Raw genomic sequence first — 16410 nt, forward strand, 5'->3', positions numbered from 1 at the left:
TCCTTATTTTAATTTATAGTGATAATGGAAATGCTCAGGTTTTGTCCTGTGGTAGACTGCTTTGGCAGCAAGTCATGAACTGAAATACTTTAACAGGTATATGCTGCTGTCTTAGTGGAAGTCTACAAATGAAGACTGATTTAACTGGATTTTTTGACAGTTGTTTTAAATGATCAATTTTACTGAATCACAGAATCATCTAGGTTGGAAAAGACCTTGAAGATCATCCAGTCCAACCATTAACCTGACATTGACAGTTCCCAACTACACCATATCCCTAAGCGCTATGTCAACTGCATTAGTTTGGAAAATTTGTTCTTTTAAAATTCTGAGATGTTGAATGAAAAAAATGTGGAAGAAACTCAGAAACCTAAGCAGAACAGGAAGTGCCAGATTTAATATGTCAGTGGATGCAGAGAAAAAGAACTGAAAGTATTGGGATAGTAATTATGAGAACTTCAGATTTGCAGATTAAATTTGTTCTAAATATGAACTTGAATATGGCATCATGAATCTATTTTGGGCTGAAGAAGCACTTCCTTTCAATCCATGTTTCTAGTTGTTAGGTGTTATCCAGAAACAAAATCTTACTCTGCACTGGAAATTTCCTAGTCTTGTAAAGAAGGTTTTTACGTTTCCCCTAACAATGGGATACAGTTAAATCCTGGATTTTAGTTTAAAAATTAGAAAAGTGGATTTGCACTTCACGTAGCTGAAGCAGCATTGCTTTAAGAAAAATCTGCAGCAGCAGTTAGTGCAGTCCATATAGCCTGCTCTGCATTCTGTGAGGATGTTAACGAAGGTTGTTATCAGTGGAAAAGTAATATAAGAACTTTTTGGTCCCTGTTTTCCAATCTTGCAGCTAACAACATGATTTTTCTTTTCCTAAAGAATTATAATTGATCTTTTTGCCACTAACAAATTCCCCCCTTTTTTTGTGTTACCTGCAATTCAGTGTTGCCTTCTAATCACCTTGCTTAAAGAATAGCTGTGTAAATGTCTTGTGTGAACTAATCTTGTTCTTTAAATAATGAGCAGATTGCAATGTAGATAGGTTAGAGGAGGAAGGCACCATAATACACACTAATGCTAATATAGAACACTGGCGAAATATCTGCAGAAGAATTCGAGGTTAAAAAGCAGGATATAAAATATTTGTTAAATATCTCTTCATACAAAATGTTCATAATTTATTATGTAAATGTAGTGCTTCTGGTAGAGACTGTAATGTCCTTGGGGACATCTTGTGAGTCTCTTCAGGGATTCAGGGAGAGATTCCAACTGCTGACGCTGTTCAGGGCATTGTAGCTCTTGGTGTTAAGTCGTTCTAATACCTTTTCTGTTTCTATGCTTCCCTTCTGTGAAACAGTGGACAGTGTGTTTATATGAAACTCTGAAATTTGAGTCATCACATCAATCTAAACTGGTCAGTGGCAGTAAAATTACTGGAAGGTGGTTTTCCCATACAGCTGTTAGACGGTGTATCTAAATATGTGGTTTCATTCTTCAGAATGTAGGACCATAGGAATAGTATACATCTAATGATGAATATATTTAGAGATAAATTTTGTAATAGAGCACAGATATACTTAAAACTAGTACGGTGTCTTTCAGGATAGTTCTTCAGAATATTAGTCCTCGGATGTTAATGTGGAATTCTCTTAACAGGAGATGCAGCAGTGGAAGTGGAGTTTGGAAATAGTGATGCTAATTGTTTGCTATTGTCTGTTTAAAAAAAAAAAAATCTGATTCAGTTCTTGGTGTTCTACCAAACATGTAAGAGGATCCCAGAACTAATCACATCTTAGTTTTTATTTTATTTCTTGACTATATAGGCTAGTGTGTCTATCTGTGATTCTGCTTTTATTTTTCAGCTATTCACAGATTGTATAGTAAGCTTGTTATCATCTGTTTATAATGGTGTAACAGAAGACATAAATTTGTGACCTCACACTAAAATAGTTCACTTTGCATGTGAGTTTAGGGTTTATATTTTAGACAAATGTATCCCCAGGAGTTGAGAATAGGAAGGCTCAAAATACAAGAGCCTTTTATTGTTCATCAGCTGTTTGTATACATACATGTGTGTAATGTGTTTGTGCCAAAACACTTCTGAGTAAGATTTTTCTTCTAACTTTAGAAATTAAAATTTAGCAGTGTATAAATATCTGAATCTTTTATTATTCTTGTCATAATATTAAAGTACTATGCTTTACTAGAGTTGGCTCTTTCAGCTGCCAGAGACTAACACTTGAGTAAAGACTTGATCAAAACTATATCAACAATTGGAAATTCGAACTTCTTGCTTTTAGTCCTCACTAAAGCCTATAGGAAACACTGCCTTCCCATACAAAAGTTGCAGATTATTTTTAACTTTCAGGCTTAGTCTATATTTTTTTAATTAAAGGACATTTCATAGTATAGCTGCATTTAGTATCTTTGACTCTGTTGGGAGAGGGGTTATCAAATATTTCTAATATTACAATGTATTTGGTAGCAATGTCCTTATGTATTTACATAGTTGGCATTTGCTTTTGCCTTGTATTTTGATAGGTTGTTTGTTTCTTAGAAATGAGTTATATCATGTAATTTTGTTTATCTTAAGCATAAATACTTAGGTGATTTTCATGGTGGTAATAAAGTGGAAACAGCTTTTCTGAATTGTAGCAGAAGCTGTTCTGCTCACCTGTGACAATCCAAACTTTCAGTGAAGGGACAGCTCAGAAGAGCAGTTTTGTTTCTAATCTAAATCGGACTAAATATCCGTTCCAAATACTGAAAAGCTTGAGAGCTAAAACCATCATCCTAGGAAATCACGTACAAACTATGTGAACTGTGAAGAAGCATCAGAAGAAAATAGTAGTGGAAAAGGAATGAAAAATGTGGAATGAAGGTGTTAGAAGCTGGGCAATGAGCACGGACTATGTTCAGGTGAAGGTGGGCATCCCAGACAAGGTTGCTGACTTCTAGGGCTTCCTTAAGTCTGGATTTATTTTTGTCCATGCTTCTGTCTGTTGGAGGGGAGTTCAAGGTTCTCGGTGCTGTTGCTGCAAGATGGCTTACGCTCTGTGTTTGAAACCACTTAAAACTTGTGTCTCTGCCTCCTTTCATTTTATTTTTCTGTCCCATTTCCTTGCCTGGCTGTGCTGGTCAGCTAGCAGAGTGTGTTCTTCTTCAGGGTCAGCAATAATTTATTCAAAGTATGTAGAGCAGTAACAGCACCTCATCTCGGAAGAAGCGAGAAGTGCTCTGGCAGGGGCCTGTGGCCGGGAAAGGCGGCATCCCGTGAGCCATCAGGGCTAGAAATCGTGGTGTTCACTCACTGAGAACGAGTTTACCAGTTCTTTAATTGATAACAGTAATTAATTTTGTTCCCTACTGTTGCAGTCTATTGCACTTAAACTTGCGGTCATACGTATGGCAAAAGTTGTTTTGATGATCTGCAGAGGTTTCTGAATTTTCAGGTTCTTTCAGGTTTCTGCTGTGGCTTCTGGGGTTGGACTTGGTAAGCATATAAAACTAGGCTCCTTTAATTCCTGAGGATATAAAATATAGCCAATAAGATTTAAGTGCTCAGATGGTGGGAGGATTATTTCACTGTTGGGGCTATTATGGAGCAATTCCTATCCGCACTAGTCTTATGGGAAGGGTTGTCACAGAACCTGTACTGATTAGCTTTGCTTGAAGCAAACATAATCCAAATAGCAATGTGACAGTGTGTGCCCTGATGGAGATACTTTACAGATGGATAAAACAGGCTAATAATACTTAATGGCATTCTTTTTGAGGATGGTAACTGTGAGAAGTAAGCTCTTTGAAGATTAAAAGCGTCACATAAATGCTAAGTATTCATGTTACAGAAAATTGGCAAATCCTATTGTAATAACTAAATCTTCTTCTGCTCTCCGCACACAAGATGTTAAACCTTTGATATGCATTATGGTTAGGTCTGATAGAACCAAGAAAAGCTTTATCCTCAGAATGAGCCACTACTGCCAAAAAACAAAGAATAGGTAGGAGGAAAAACATACAGCTGGACTGAATAACTTGATTTTTTTTTTTTTTTAAATGCCAAAACTATGTTACTGTTATCCTTAAATTCCTGTTACTGGTGTCATGTTAAGACATTAAGTCTTTAGTGAGATGCACTGTGTAATTTGAATGGTGCCATTTTTGATACTCTGGTTATGAAAGGTTTCTTGAGAGTGGATTAATTTTTTCATTAGGGGAGGCAGGATTTTTTTCTGTGTTTTCCCCCAAAATATTCTCAAGTGGGTTCCTTTTTGGCAGGGATGGGTGAGTGTGCAGCTTGTCTTTTTAGTCATAGCTGGTTCATTTATCTCAGTTGTATTTTGCAGTTTGTTCTTCCTATTTGGGGTTGTTCCCAAACATGCTTTACGTTCACTTACACATTTTACCTCTTTGAAGCTTTTTAGTAATTGCTTTGGTTCTTGACGACTTCATAACCGCAGCCATTAAGTCACAATAAAGACTAATGAAAAAAGTAATAAAATTTCCATGTATAACTAGAATGAAGATTCCTGGGGGAAATATTGAGCAAGTGATTACAGGGAAGATAATTGTCTGGTTAGAGAATTATATGCCCTGTGAGTTTGGTATTGAACCTGTAAAATTGTCACTTAAAAATCAAAATATTAGAATTATTAAAACCCGAGCTGGAAGTCAGGCAGAGCTTGAGGTAGATAAATTTAGCTTGCTTCCTGAAGGATGATCAAATTGTCCGTTTTATTAAAATTCAGGTTTGGTTATTTTTAGTAAAGAATAAATGCAATGTTATGCTGATGGTTGCAAATTATTGCTCACTTTGTATAGTTGAGATATGCAGGGCTGTTTTTTTGGTTTTTTGTTGGTTTGGGGTTTGTTGTTTGGTTTTGGTTTGCTTGGGGTTTTTTTAAGGCACTGACATAGCAAGCTGGTTTTCATCCAGTAGTGACACTGGAAATTCAGATTTTGTGTGTGTTTGTAGAGTATTGTGGGCATTTTGATGCTTACAGTTCTGGGGAAGAGTACCAGCCCTACTAGATATATTGTAAGATACTTTAGTCAGATGAGCTCAAAGTTTCTTGACCTGTCAACTTTTTATCTGCTCTGTGTTTTTTTTTTTTTTTCCTGCTTCTGCAGTAATTTGTTTCCTGTTTTGATCTTCAGCGCTGTCAATACATTGTGGTCTTATTGTGGTCTTCTGCCTTGATTTGCCTTTTTTTTTTTTTTTTGCTGGTCACCTGTAAATGAGAATAAGTAATTTATTTTCATGTAGCCAAGTGAAATATTTTATGCTTCTGAGACATATTTTACCAGCTTTTTGGTGCTGTTACTGCTGCTCATACTAATGGAAGTGATGATCTGCATGTTACTTTTGTGATTCGGGTGTAAATCGAGGTTGCTAAATCACTGATTGTTTTCAGTCACTACTTTCTCTAATAAGATGAAAGGAAAGAAAACAGATAGGCACGTTGTTTCTGTGTCCAGTTTGTTATATATCATGTTAATTGGCTGTCAGTTTATAGTAGACATGGCAGATTAACTCCACCTACCCTCAGTTAAACTATTGGGATTCTGTCCTTTAAACAGATTAAAGCAGCTTCTTAGTAGTAGCTTATAGTACTTTTACGGAGTATCTTAGATCATTTATCAAACATGTGTCTGAGGTAGAGTAGATTTTATATTCTTTTTAGTGTTGAGACAATTAAGACACGGAGAGGTTAAGTGTCTCTTGCCCGAATGTCTCGGGCAGTATTAAGAGTTCAAATGCGGTGCTTTTATCCTTTACAGCAACAGACAACTGCATGCTTTTGAAAGCTGTGTGTTGTATCTCATTCTGTATCACCACAGCATTTTACATAATTGTGCTTGGATTTTGAAGGGGAGGGGAAGAAGCATTGTAAAGGGAGGTATTTTTGGTGGCTGGTGTGACTTTCCTAATAAATACTAAATAGGAATTTAAAATGCATTTGCTGTGCTCACTCTCGTTGCACATGTCATAGGCAAGGTATATAGTAATTATGTTATATAAGCTGTGATAAATCCATTAAGCCTGACTAACCACTTCTTTTAACCTTTAGACAGGCTCCCTTCAAAATGAGTATTTGTTTCTTATAATGCTTAACATTCACGTATGAACTGTTGCATCTTAAGCAGCAGTGCTTGCCCGTAAATTTTGGTGTTGCTTCTCTTCAGTGCATCTGTAAATCTTTAAACTTCTTTGCAACGGCGTTGGAGTGCAGCCATATGCTGAAAGATGGGAAGATAAGTTAGTTTGAGGGTTCTTGCTTTAGGTGCAAGTTAGTTAATGGTGCCAAGCAGAGACTGTAGTGCGTGGCAGTTCTTGTGTTCTTGACTTCAATAGTGTTTCTAGTGTTGCATCATTAAAAAACAAAAATTAAGGAATATTTTAACTGCTTTCTTACAGTATGTGAATAAAACATGCCATTGAGGTAATTTGTACAAACCTTAGCTTAGATTCATTAGTCTCTAATGAAGTATGATAGAGTATACAATGTAGGTACTTCAATTAGTAAAGAATTGGCTTTGATGTAACCATTTTCTTCTATCCTTTTTCTCCAAAACAAGAAGTGAACAAGCAAGAGTATCAATATTAGGTGTATTTAGTTATGTAGTCATATTTTTATGATGACTTTGAATAAATTTCACTAGCAGTCTTGTTACAGCAGAGTAATTTTTGCTGAGCCAGGTATTTGCTTCCCAGCTTGCTGAGTTTTGCACGGGTGTTTGCTGTATAAAGTTGTCTTGTGCTTTTCAGTACGACCTTTGTCTTGAAGTGGCAGAGGTTGTGCTGTACATTGAACCATACGTTGCTCGCAATGCATTTTAAAACTTGCCAGGATAAAGACAAGAAGGTCGGGGTGGGATTGGCGCTATAGGTTGTGGAAAGAAAAAAGTTTTTAAAATGAATAGAGAATGTGTCTGCAAAACTTGCAGCTGTGAGGGTTGATTTCCTTCAGCTTAGTTTAGTTAAACAGAACTTAAGGTACATCTAAAGATGTTACTTTAACGTTACAGAATGGGTACACTGCTTGAAGAGAAACTGATACATAAATTATGGTTTTATGTACCCTATTTGGACTACGATTTTTATAAAAACCAGACTTTAAAATTGAGAGTAGTTGATTGAGCACATATAAGTATTACTAGTACTAGACAGTAAATGCTTCAGATAATGAACCTTGTTTTTACACACCCCTCTTAGTTTTAAGGATGAGGAGGGCAGTAACTTCAACTGTGTTGCCTGCGTTTCTTTATCACATGGAACATTATATCTACTGTCCCCAATGTGGGTATCTAACGGCTTCTACATAGATGTAGCATATGTTTTCTGAGACAGAGTCCCTGCAGCTCCCATTTATATCAGTGGCACAGCTGGCAGGGATCCCCTCTGAAATTCAGGTCAGTTTTTTATATGGGTGGCAAAATAAGGTTTAATAGTTGGGCATCTAGGCTTGCATAGTTTGAGCTTCAGATACAGTTTTATTCTAAAAGGAAAACTCCAGAGTGACTTGGTGATAAACATGTGGAGTGAAAGCAGTGCAGAGAGGGTAGTTTCCAGCATGGGAATCTTTTGGAAGGCACCACACAAATCATTACCTGCACAGCTGTGAATTTAAAAAGATAGTAGAGCTGTAAATCCATATAAACAGCATTAAGTTTAAGTAACACTATTAAACCAAAAATATCCTCGGCGGTTGGATGAGCTCAAGGTTTGTTACAATTACTGTAAGTTATGGTGACATTTTTAGCTGAGGTTGCATGGTTTCATTTAAACTTTATTAAACAAACTGGAGCTCGAATATTCCCTGGAGAGTTGGATGCAGTGCTACTCTTCTGTTAAACTGTCTCTAACTTTATTGCAAACCATCCAGCTAAGGTAGCGGTGAGGAGGTTTGTACTAGTAAAGTTACGTAGACAGAATGACAGTCTGCGACTCTTCCTTTTGTGGAAAAGACCGGTTGTTTCAGTGGTGGTTTTTGGAAGTAGGCAGAGATATTTTAAGAATTACAATACAATATCTTCACTACTGAAACTTGTTTTTAGTATTTTGAATTAGAACCTTATGATAAGAAGTTAGCTTCTGTAGTCTTGAGGTGTAAAGAATTAGGCGTGCAGTTCCAACCGTGTTGCTTTCTCTGCAATAATATTGAGGTTGTGCCACCTATTATTAGTAGGAGAGATGTGGTGATGTTTTTTGCTATGTTGACTACCATAAACTTATTTTGGGAACTCTTACGTGTTCTGTTTTTCACTGTCGGGTTATGAATGCAGTGACAGTGTATCCGATAGCGTAGTGTCTGTCCTTGCATGTCTAATGAAAGCTGCTTGTGAATGGTCTTTTCTTAGGTGTTTGTGGAAAGTGTCTCCTGAAAGTGTTTGGTAAGACTGTGCCTTTGGAAAAAGTGAATGTACTTAATGAAGGAAGGAAACAGGGCTGTTAACTACCTTTACGCCTAAAGGTGGGATTAAAAATATCTCCATGGTCTATGATGCTTGCTGCATAGGACTTGTGGAATTGAGAGAAAAAAGGTAGTGTTTGAGTATGTGAGTGTTCTAATTTTTAATATTATTATAGTAATAGCTGTATTGCTTCTAGAAACGTTACTTTCACAATTTGAGACTTAGTTTTTTTTCCTCCCAACATGCCATCGTGTTCTATCTCTATGTTGAATAATTGGTACTTCGGTGTTGGGATTTTGTATTCAAATATTTTATTTGTCTTCCAGGCTCATAGTAAGCATTGATAATATTTTTGATTTATACTCTGCTCATTTCAGTAGTACTTTCATGTGCCTGGATCTAAATGTGTAATGAACTTATTTTTACAAAGCTTTGCAGATGATTTTAAATGGCCAGCATCAGTCATTTTAATGTGTCCTGGGTAAGGAATGGAAGTAATTACCTTTCCTGTAATTCCATGACCAAAATGCAAAAAATAATATTAAGTGGTCTCTAACACTAATAACTTGCTGTTGATATGTAACATGGACAAGCAGTATCAACTGATCATCTACTATTAAATTATATATGGACAGTTCTTTCTGAAGGTCCCAGTAGTACTGGTTGACAGTTGTCTTCCCAACTTTCTCGTCATCTTCAGTAGGAATCCAGTGACTTCTGTGTTTCATGGTAGGTATGTACATATGGGATTTTCCTGTTCTTGAACACTGCCTGAAGTACACACTTGGCAGTCGTAGGTGCTCGAGGAAATACCACTGCCTGCAGTGCTCTTGGGAGTACTGTGTGTTCCCAAGATGTAGTCAGGCGAGGTTTCATCGCTCTGCTTGTCGTCTTTGCTCGATACAGTGAGACCTGTTTGCTTACAGTAGAGGCCCCCTCTGTCCTGTGAAACTGCAAACAGCAACTCTCCCAAGGTTGAATTAATTCACCGCTCTTTGTTACATCAGAGTTTAGCACAAGAAGTACTGCTCTGTGCGGTTCTGTCACCAGAGAGGTGGCTGCGCTTCTGTGACTCCTAGAAACATGTAACTTGTTTCATGCACTTAGGGATGTAAGGGGATACATAAAATATCTCTGGAGTACTAACATGGTCTGCAGTTAAGGTTGTCAGATTACAAATTACTTGAATTTCTATTAATACAGGTAAATCTCATAAAGGAATGGCCAGTAAATTTTATGATTATGAAAGTACTTGACTGACTAAAATCACTTTATATTCTAGCCTATTACATATAGTCAGTTCGCATTTACTGGATAAATAAAATTTTCTATTAAAACAGTAATTGTAAGTTTTACATGGCCATGGGTTGTTGTATTTCTTTTAATTAATCCTAGCAAGAAAATAGTGCACAAGTGAAACTCGGTGAGACTGTACTTGTGTTCCTATTGAGAAGTGCTTTTGCAGTCAGCAGGCTGAGCAGTGCCAGGAGCTGGGAGGGAACTAGAGTTGTGTGAAATGGCTCTGCCCAGAACTAGCGGGGGCTGTGGGCGCAGCAGGGGCGCAGCGCTGTGCTGCTGTGCAGCCGAGTTCATATGGAGCTGCCTTCCCTCCTCCCCTCCGTGCTGCCACGCTGGGGAGAAACTTCAAGGAATTGGATCAAGTGACCCAAAATCCATAGTTACTAGTGAATGCTGGAAGGAAAAAAAAAAAAATTCCCCTCGTGATTTTTAATGCACATTATTTGAATTTTCTATGCAGCCAGGAAACTAAACCTGAAAACAACGATGATGACACAATGCTGTATTAAGTGGCTGTGTGTATTTTGTATGTTTCAACCTTATTTTTTCAGTAAGCAATAATAAGGTTGCTTGAAAGTCCATTATAATATGTGTAAAGCTGTAAGCATCTGGTTAATTAACGCTCTGTTTGTGTATAAACTTTTTTGCCAAATGAGCACAAACCAGATTGGATTAACTGGTGAGGAGTTCAAAAAAATTAACAGGAGGGGAGAAAAAAAGTGTGTGTGTGCGAGCGTGCATATAAAAAACCACAACCGGTTTAAAGTATTTTCATCAAAGAACCATTGCTAGATTTTGTCTAGGATCTAGGTTGTTGGCTTTACCTTGCCAAAATAATGAAACCAGTAGCTTCCCCTTTTTTTATGTCCCCTTAGCAATCCCAAGCTTTCACTGATTAAACATGTGGTGGGGAGTTGTTCCTGTTGGCTGAAAATCTGCTGCAGTTACGTTGCGCGCAAGAGGTGAAGGAGAGGAGGTGAAGCATCCCTCTGATGTGGAGCACTTCTGTTCATGTCTTGCACGTTTGGAGGAAAAGCTGCGGCGCGAGGAGGATCGGTTTCTTTGTAGAATCTTTGTTTTGCTTCCTGTTTCCGTGATTCAGAAGAGCTGGGGAGTGTGGAGGGTGTCACTTCAGGTTGTAAATATCCTATCTGAGAGTCTGTTTTCAGTTAGGTAGGGAAAATCTTGGAAGAAAACTGTAACTGGTGTGTCTAACAGTGTCTGAGCATTCATTAAAGCATCACGTGTAAAGACACAAGGAAAGAAAATGACTCTATGGACAGATGTTAATAGGAAATAGTGAAATTTAATCACCATATAAGGCAGGTAACAGTATTATACCAACATTCTTCTGCCATATAATTAAAGTATGCTTGTTTTATTAAAACAAGATATGTGATGATGATAACTTGAGTATGTCTTTTCCCAAATCCATGTTAATTGACAGCACCAGTGCTGCGTGGGTCGTGCTTTAGGTTTATTTCTTGGATCCTTTGATTTTCTTTCTGGTCAAAAGTACCCAGAATCTATAGTAAAATTTGAAAAGAAACATAACCCAATTTCTGATTTTACACACAATTGTTAAATGAAGTCAGTCATCTGTTTCAATGGTGACTAGGATTAAAATCAGGGAGGAATGTTTCAATGTGATTTACTTTTAAGGAGTGATTTTTTTCTTTTGATGAATGAATTAATTGAAATGTAGAAGTTTTAAAGAGAGTGCTGGATTAAGCTCTTGAGTGTTCTGTTTTATTTTGGCTGACAAAAAGCTTGACAAGCTTTTGGCCATGTCAGTGTTGTTTCTGTCTGGCTTGTTATATCAGGGTAAGGAAAATGCCTTACTATAAATACAGTGAAACAGTGATCATGCACAGCGTCACTTCTTTTGGCTTCGAGATGATAAATAACTCTTTCTGCACTACGTGGTAACTTACGTGTGATCCAGGTCATGGTGTGTTCTTCTCTGCAACTTAATTTTTTGACAAAGGACTTGTTTTGTTCAGCGAGATACTTCACTTCTTAAACACTTTGTTAGGAAGTTGCTTTACACTTGTAAAATCTGAAAGCAGGGACTGCTTTTCAGGAAGCTCATGTGCAAGTATAAACGGGATGTCATCAAACTTTTCACATTTACAGATTGTGAACAAGTTTGAACAGGTTTTAGCTGGCAAGCAGATTTTGACTGTGCAAGAAAATCTTAGGTGAAGAATTTCATTTAGTCTAAAGTTTAACTGTACTATTCCTGTTAAATTCATGCTTCACTGTACTGTCTTATGAGCATGTAAGTGGTGATTAATTTTTTTTTATATACAGAAAAGTAGACTGGTTGCTAGATGAAACTGCTTGCAGCATGCTGCTGGAGCTGCTCTTCATATTCACTGCTGTTGGTTACAGGTCATTTCTCTGGCTTGCACGCAGGGTAAAATTTATCATAAAGCTACCTTATTTTCCTTTTGTGTGACAATAATGGTGCTTCATTTAGAACAAATTATAATAAGCTACTTTAGTCAGAGAAAACTTAGGCAGTGAACTGTTGTAATCATTGATGTTAACTTTAGGCCTACTTTACTTATGTTTTTTTGGTAAGATTAGATTATTAGATCTCATTTTCTAGTAGTCAAGTTTTCCCACTATTTAGGTGAAATCATGCATTGAATTTCTTCTTATCTTTTTATTATAAAGGTAAATGTAAGTTGTATAGGATTTGAAGAGTCCTTAAGCTATTATATTTCGATGATATGTTTATTGACCAAATCTTTTTTTTTCTTCTCTCTTCTCACTCAACACAGTTACAGACATAGAGCTAAAGCGACTGAAAGATGCTTTCAAGAGAACCTGTGGACTCTCCTATTACATGACTCAACAGTGCTTCATCAGGGAAGTTCTTGGTGATGGAGTCCCTCCAAAAGTTGCTGAGGTAATCTGTGAACTTGCTGTTTTTGTAGGGAGGCGTGCACGGTTGATAATGTACACCTATAGATGTGCACACACAGATATGCCTATACAGATACACGAGCCAGTTTATTTCCATTTTTCATACAATATCACAATGTACTTTCTCTCTGAAGATAATGTTCCAGACTTGGATCGTGGGTTGTCAGTGATGTGTGCTCAGCGGAGCTACTGATCCCAACCCAACTAATAGGTGGTAGACAACTTCGAAGGAAACCTGAATATCCAGATGTAGATTCGGGGAGTAAAAGGTTGGGAAGTTTTAACATTCTACATAGCCATTATAACAGAGGATTTTATTTACTCTGGAGATTTACTTGCTTTGGGGCCTCTGAGATTCCACTGGCGCTTAGTTTCTTTTCTAAAGTGCAGATTAATCTTAACAAGTTGTTAAAAAATCATTTTATATATGATGTTTAAATTAACTGAAAAATAGCCAGAATCAAAATACGGCACATGGATATAAATATTGTGCATATATATGTAAAAAAATAGTAATACCATCCTGCACATGTGCATGCTTAAAAAAATTATTTTCTTTCATAGTGTTACCCTTGTCTTGAGAGAGAAATTAAAATATTGTTGGTAGAGAAGAATAAGATTAGCCAGACCTTTCAAATTATATCTTGCTCCATGTAATTTCTAATCACAGCTTCTATTTCTGGTATCTTCAGTGTTATTGACCTCACAGGCACCGTACGAGTCTTACAGTTTTATTTAGATAATGTGGGTAGTGAAGTGTGCGTGCAAAAGGTTCAACACTATAGTAGAGTGTTACTTTTTTTCAAAGCTTAATCTTTTCTCCATTATTTTTTCTGTTTTTCGTAAGTGTTGATAAAGGGGATGATATTACTTGCCTCTAATATAGCTGACAGTTTGATTTTTATGTGGGTATTTGAGCGCTTAACAGGAAAAATTGCAGTGTGTGTTAGCGCTATCAGATCTAAAGAAAGTATATGATCGACCTGTAGCTTAAAGACGTCTCGAGTATTAATTTCTGTATATGTTGTCTGGTTGCTTTGACTGTTAGTAGCCCATAAGATTAAACAAAAAGATGTATCCTACGCTGTATACGATAGGTTTGAAATAATACAAAATGTTGAGGATTTTACATTATGAGTTAACATGTACTTTTTTATCCCTTTTTATGCCAGTGTTAAGGATTAAATTACTGATTTGGATGAAGTAAACTTTTGGTCACAAATAGAGACTCCAGGTTCTCAAATGTCTGCTGGCTACCTTCTACTTCATTTTTTAAAAATCTGTCCTTAAAGACCCAGTTTTTGGTGATGATTATCTTTTTTAACACTGATCACAGTTATACTGCAGTTCTTGGTTTCCAGTTGGTGAAATAAAATTAATAGAAGAATCATAATTGGTTTTTGATATCATCTCATCAAAACTGGCACATGGACATCTCAAAATTCTAGTACAAATGACTGTGTACTTCTAGCATTCGTATCCAGGCAATGCAGTAGTCATATCTGTGAGCTCCAATACTGAAATTTGGACAAAATTTGGATTCGATTCTGCTCATACTGTAAAGAGATGCTTTGTAATTCCTGGCTTCAGGATGTGGAAAGGCAGGCAAAGTCATTAGGCAGCTTAAAGCCTTATTCTGAGTTTTCAGCCTTTCAGTCATTAAAATTGGTCATTTTGAGCCTCAAATTGCTGGGCTGTCTTCTCTGAGTGTTTTGGGTAATAGTTTTGCATATCTGAGTAGCAATATGCCTTCAGGAATTCATTAAATTAAAAACACAAGAGTTTTACAGCAGGGACATAAAACAGTGAAGTGAGGCCAGTGGAACTTTGGTCAAACAGTTTGCATGGTTGTCATGCACATGAAACATTTTTTAAATGTTCAGGACAGTAACATTCTGAACTCTAAATGGAGTTGAAGATATTAATTAAATGAAATTAAGAGATGTGCTGTGTCTGCATTCTTTTAACTGCAGGAAAGCTGGTCAGGTCGTGAGATGTATGAACACAGCATTTATTTTTAAATCTAAACAAATAATGCAATTACTGTATGCAGCTGTGGGCATCTTGATAGAAAAAGTCTTGTCCAGAGGAGGTGGAAGGATGGAATGCTGATAATATTTCAAGACAGCATTTTTAGTAGCTTTGTATTTTAGACTAAGGTGGGGAAGAATGTTGAGAAAGGACCTCTTAACTTCAGCCCATGCAGTCATTTAAATGACTAATTAGATTATACCTTTTATATAGACCTACATATATTATGATTGTGAGACAGTTTATACACAGCATTCTGTGATACTTGCTGAGTCGTTAAGTGTCAGTGCATCTTTTTCTCCAAATGTAGCTAAATGGTTAACAAGCTGCAGTCTAAGTAATGCAAAGAAAAGAGGGATGGTGCTAACAGAAACATGAAGGACACGTTTAAGGGGCTGCCAAAAGAACAAGAACGCAGACTTCTCAAGGACTGAGAGAGAAGAGGGGTCATAAGGATAAAATCAGGAAAGAATCCAAGACATTTTATACTCTCTAGAGAAAGTAGCCAAAAGAATGCCTCGAGCATCCTCTCCTCCTCTTCCAGCAGGCTTACTAGAGCATGTGGGCACAGGGCCAGGGATTTGGACCTGAAGGGAACTGTTTGTATAGACTGAGCCATTTTGTTAACAGAAAAGGAACCCTGTTGTTATACTCTTCAGTTATCCATGAAACATAACATGTCAGGCTTAAATTTTGTAAAAAAAAAAATATGACTGTCTACCATATAATTATACTAAATTTTACATTCTGAAATGTAAACTGCTATGGTACTGTCTGGGTGTGGCTATTTTTAAGTAAAGCTGCAACAGTATTAAATAATTTTGGAAAATACAAAATTACATCGTATTTTGATGGTGCATCTTATTAGAAGTTTTCCAAATAGCATGTTAAATGTGAAAAAATGTGGAGCCTCCTTCCTTAGAAATGCAAACTAATCTCTGTTATATATTGTTATATAATCATTCAGTGTTTATAAACCCTTCCCAAAGAATGATTAAGCAGCTAAACTAAAAGGAATGCCAGCTGCCCATGGTCATAACTGCGTATGTTAAATACTAATACATTGGACATTGTCCATAGAATTCCTTTTCTGTGTTTATATCATGAGCAGTCAATGTGCTGTGTTGAAATAATATATAAATATTTGGCATTCAACTGATATCATAACTGAAATGTACAGAGTTCAACAGAAGTGAGTGGAAAAACTCAGAAATGGGTATGAATTAGAAATATGCTTTCAGATGGATGAAGAGAGGAGATGGCTTTATTCAAGATAATTTATGAAATAGCTGTTCTTAAAGTAAAAGCACATAAAGGTTAAATTTGAGTGGTGGAGAATAAAGTGTACAGGAAAGATCACATTTTGTTAAAATTTGTGAAAGAAAAACAGTGATTTCTCATTTGTTTATTCATATGTATATTTTTTTGTCTTGGAAGTCCTGTTCATCTGAAATGTAAGAATTCTCTCCTTTTTTGTGCTCTTTGTGGGGTTTTTTGATCCAAATTGTTATAATAAGACTTCAACTACAGTATTCAGCAGAGCTAACTGCGTATTTAAAAAAAAAAAGTAATGATTCCAGTGTAATATAAAGGTAAATTGCTTGCATATGCAGTGTAGCCTTGAAGGCATCTTGTGAAAACAGAATGATTAGACACAGAAAGTGTGGAATTTAAATCTCTGCCATGACATTGTCCATGAAGCATATACAATCATTGTGT

At 36.6% G+C, this 16410-nt stretch overlaps 1 protein-coding gene across 7 annotated transcripts in view; it reads left to right on the top strand.

Moving 5' to 3' along the window:
* The window catches only part of USP32 (ubiquitin specific peptidase 32), an 86238-nt gene that overhangs the window by 10092 nt on the left and 59736 nt on the right, over positions 1-16410 (top strand). For 6 of the 7 annotated variants that reach the window (XR_012631759.1, XR_012631760.1, XR_012631761.1 and 3 more), the window contains exon 2: positions 12516-12643. Coding sequence is in view for 4 of the 7 variants with exons in the window: in XM_074890675.1 (XP_074746776.1) it covers positions 12516-12643 (128 nt within the window). In the remaining 3 variants the exon portion in view is untranslated. Of the gene's footprint in view, positions 1-8538; positions 8557-12515; positions 12644-16410 lie in introns of those variants that run through there. The other variant, XM_074890677.1, reaches the window with a different exon arrangement.

The sequence above is a fragment of the Strix uralensis genome, chromosome 20, assembly GCF_047716275.1.
Source record: "Strix uralensis isolate ZFMK-TIS-50842 chromosome 20, bStrUra1, whole genome shotgun sequence".
Taxonomy (NCBI): Eukaryota; Metazoa; Chordata; class Aves; order Strigiformes; family Strigidae; genus Strix; species Strix uralensis.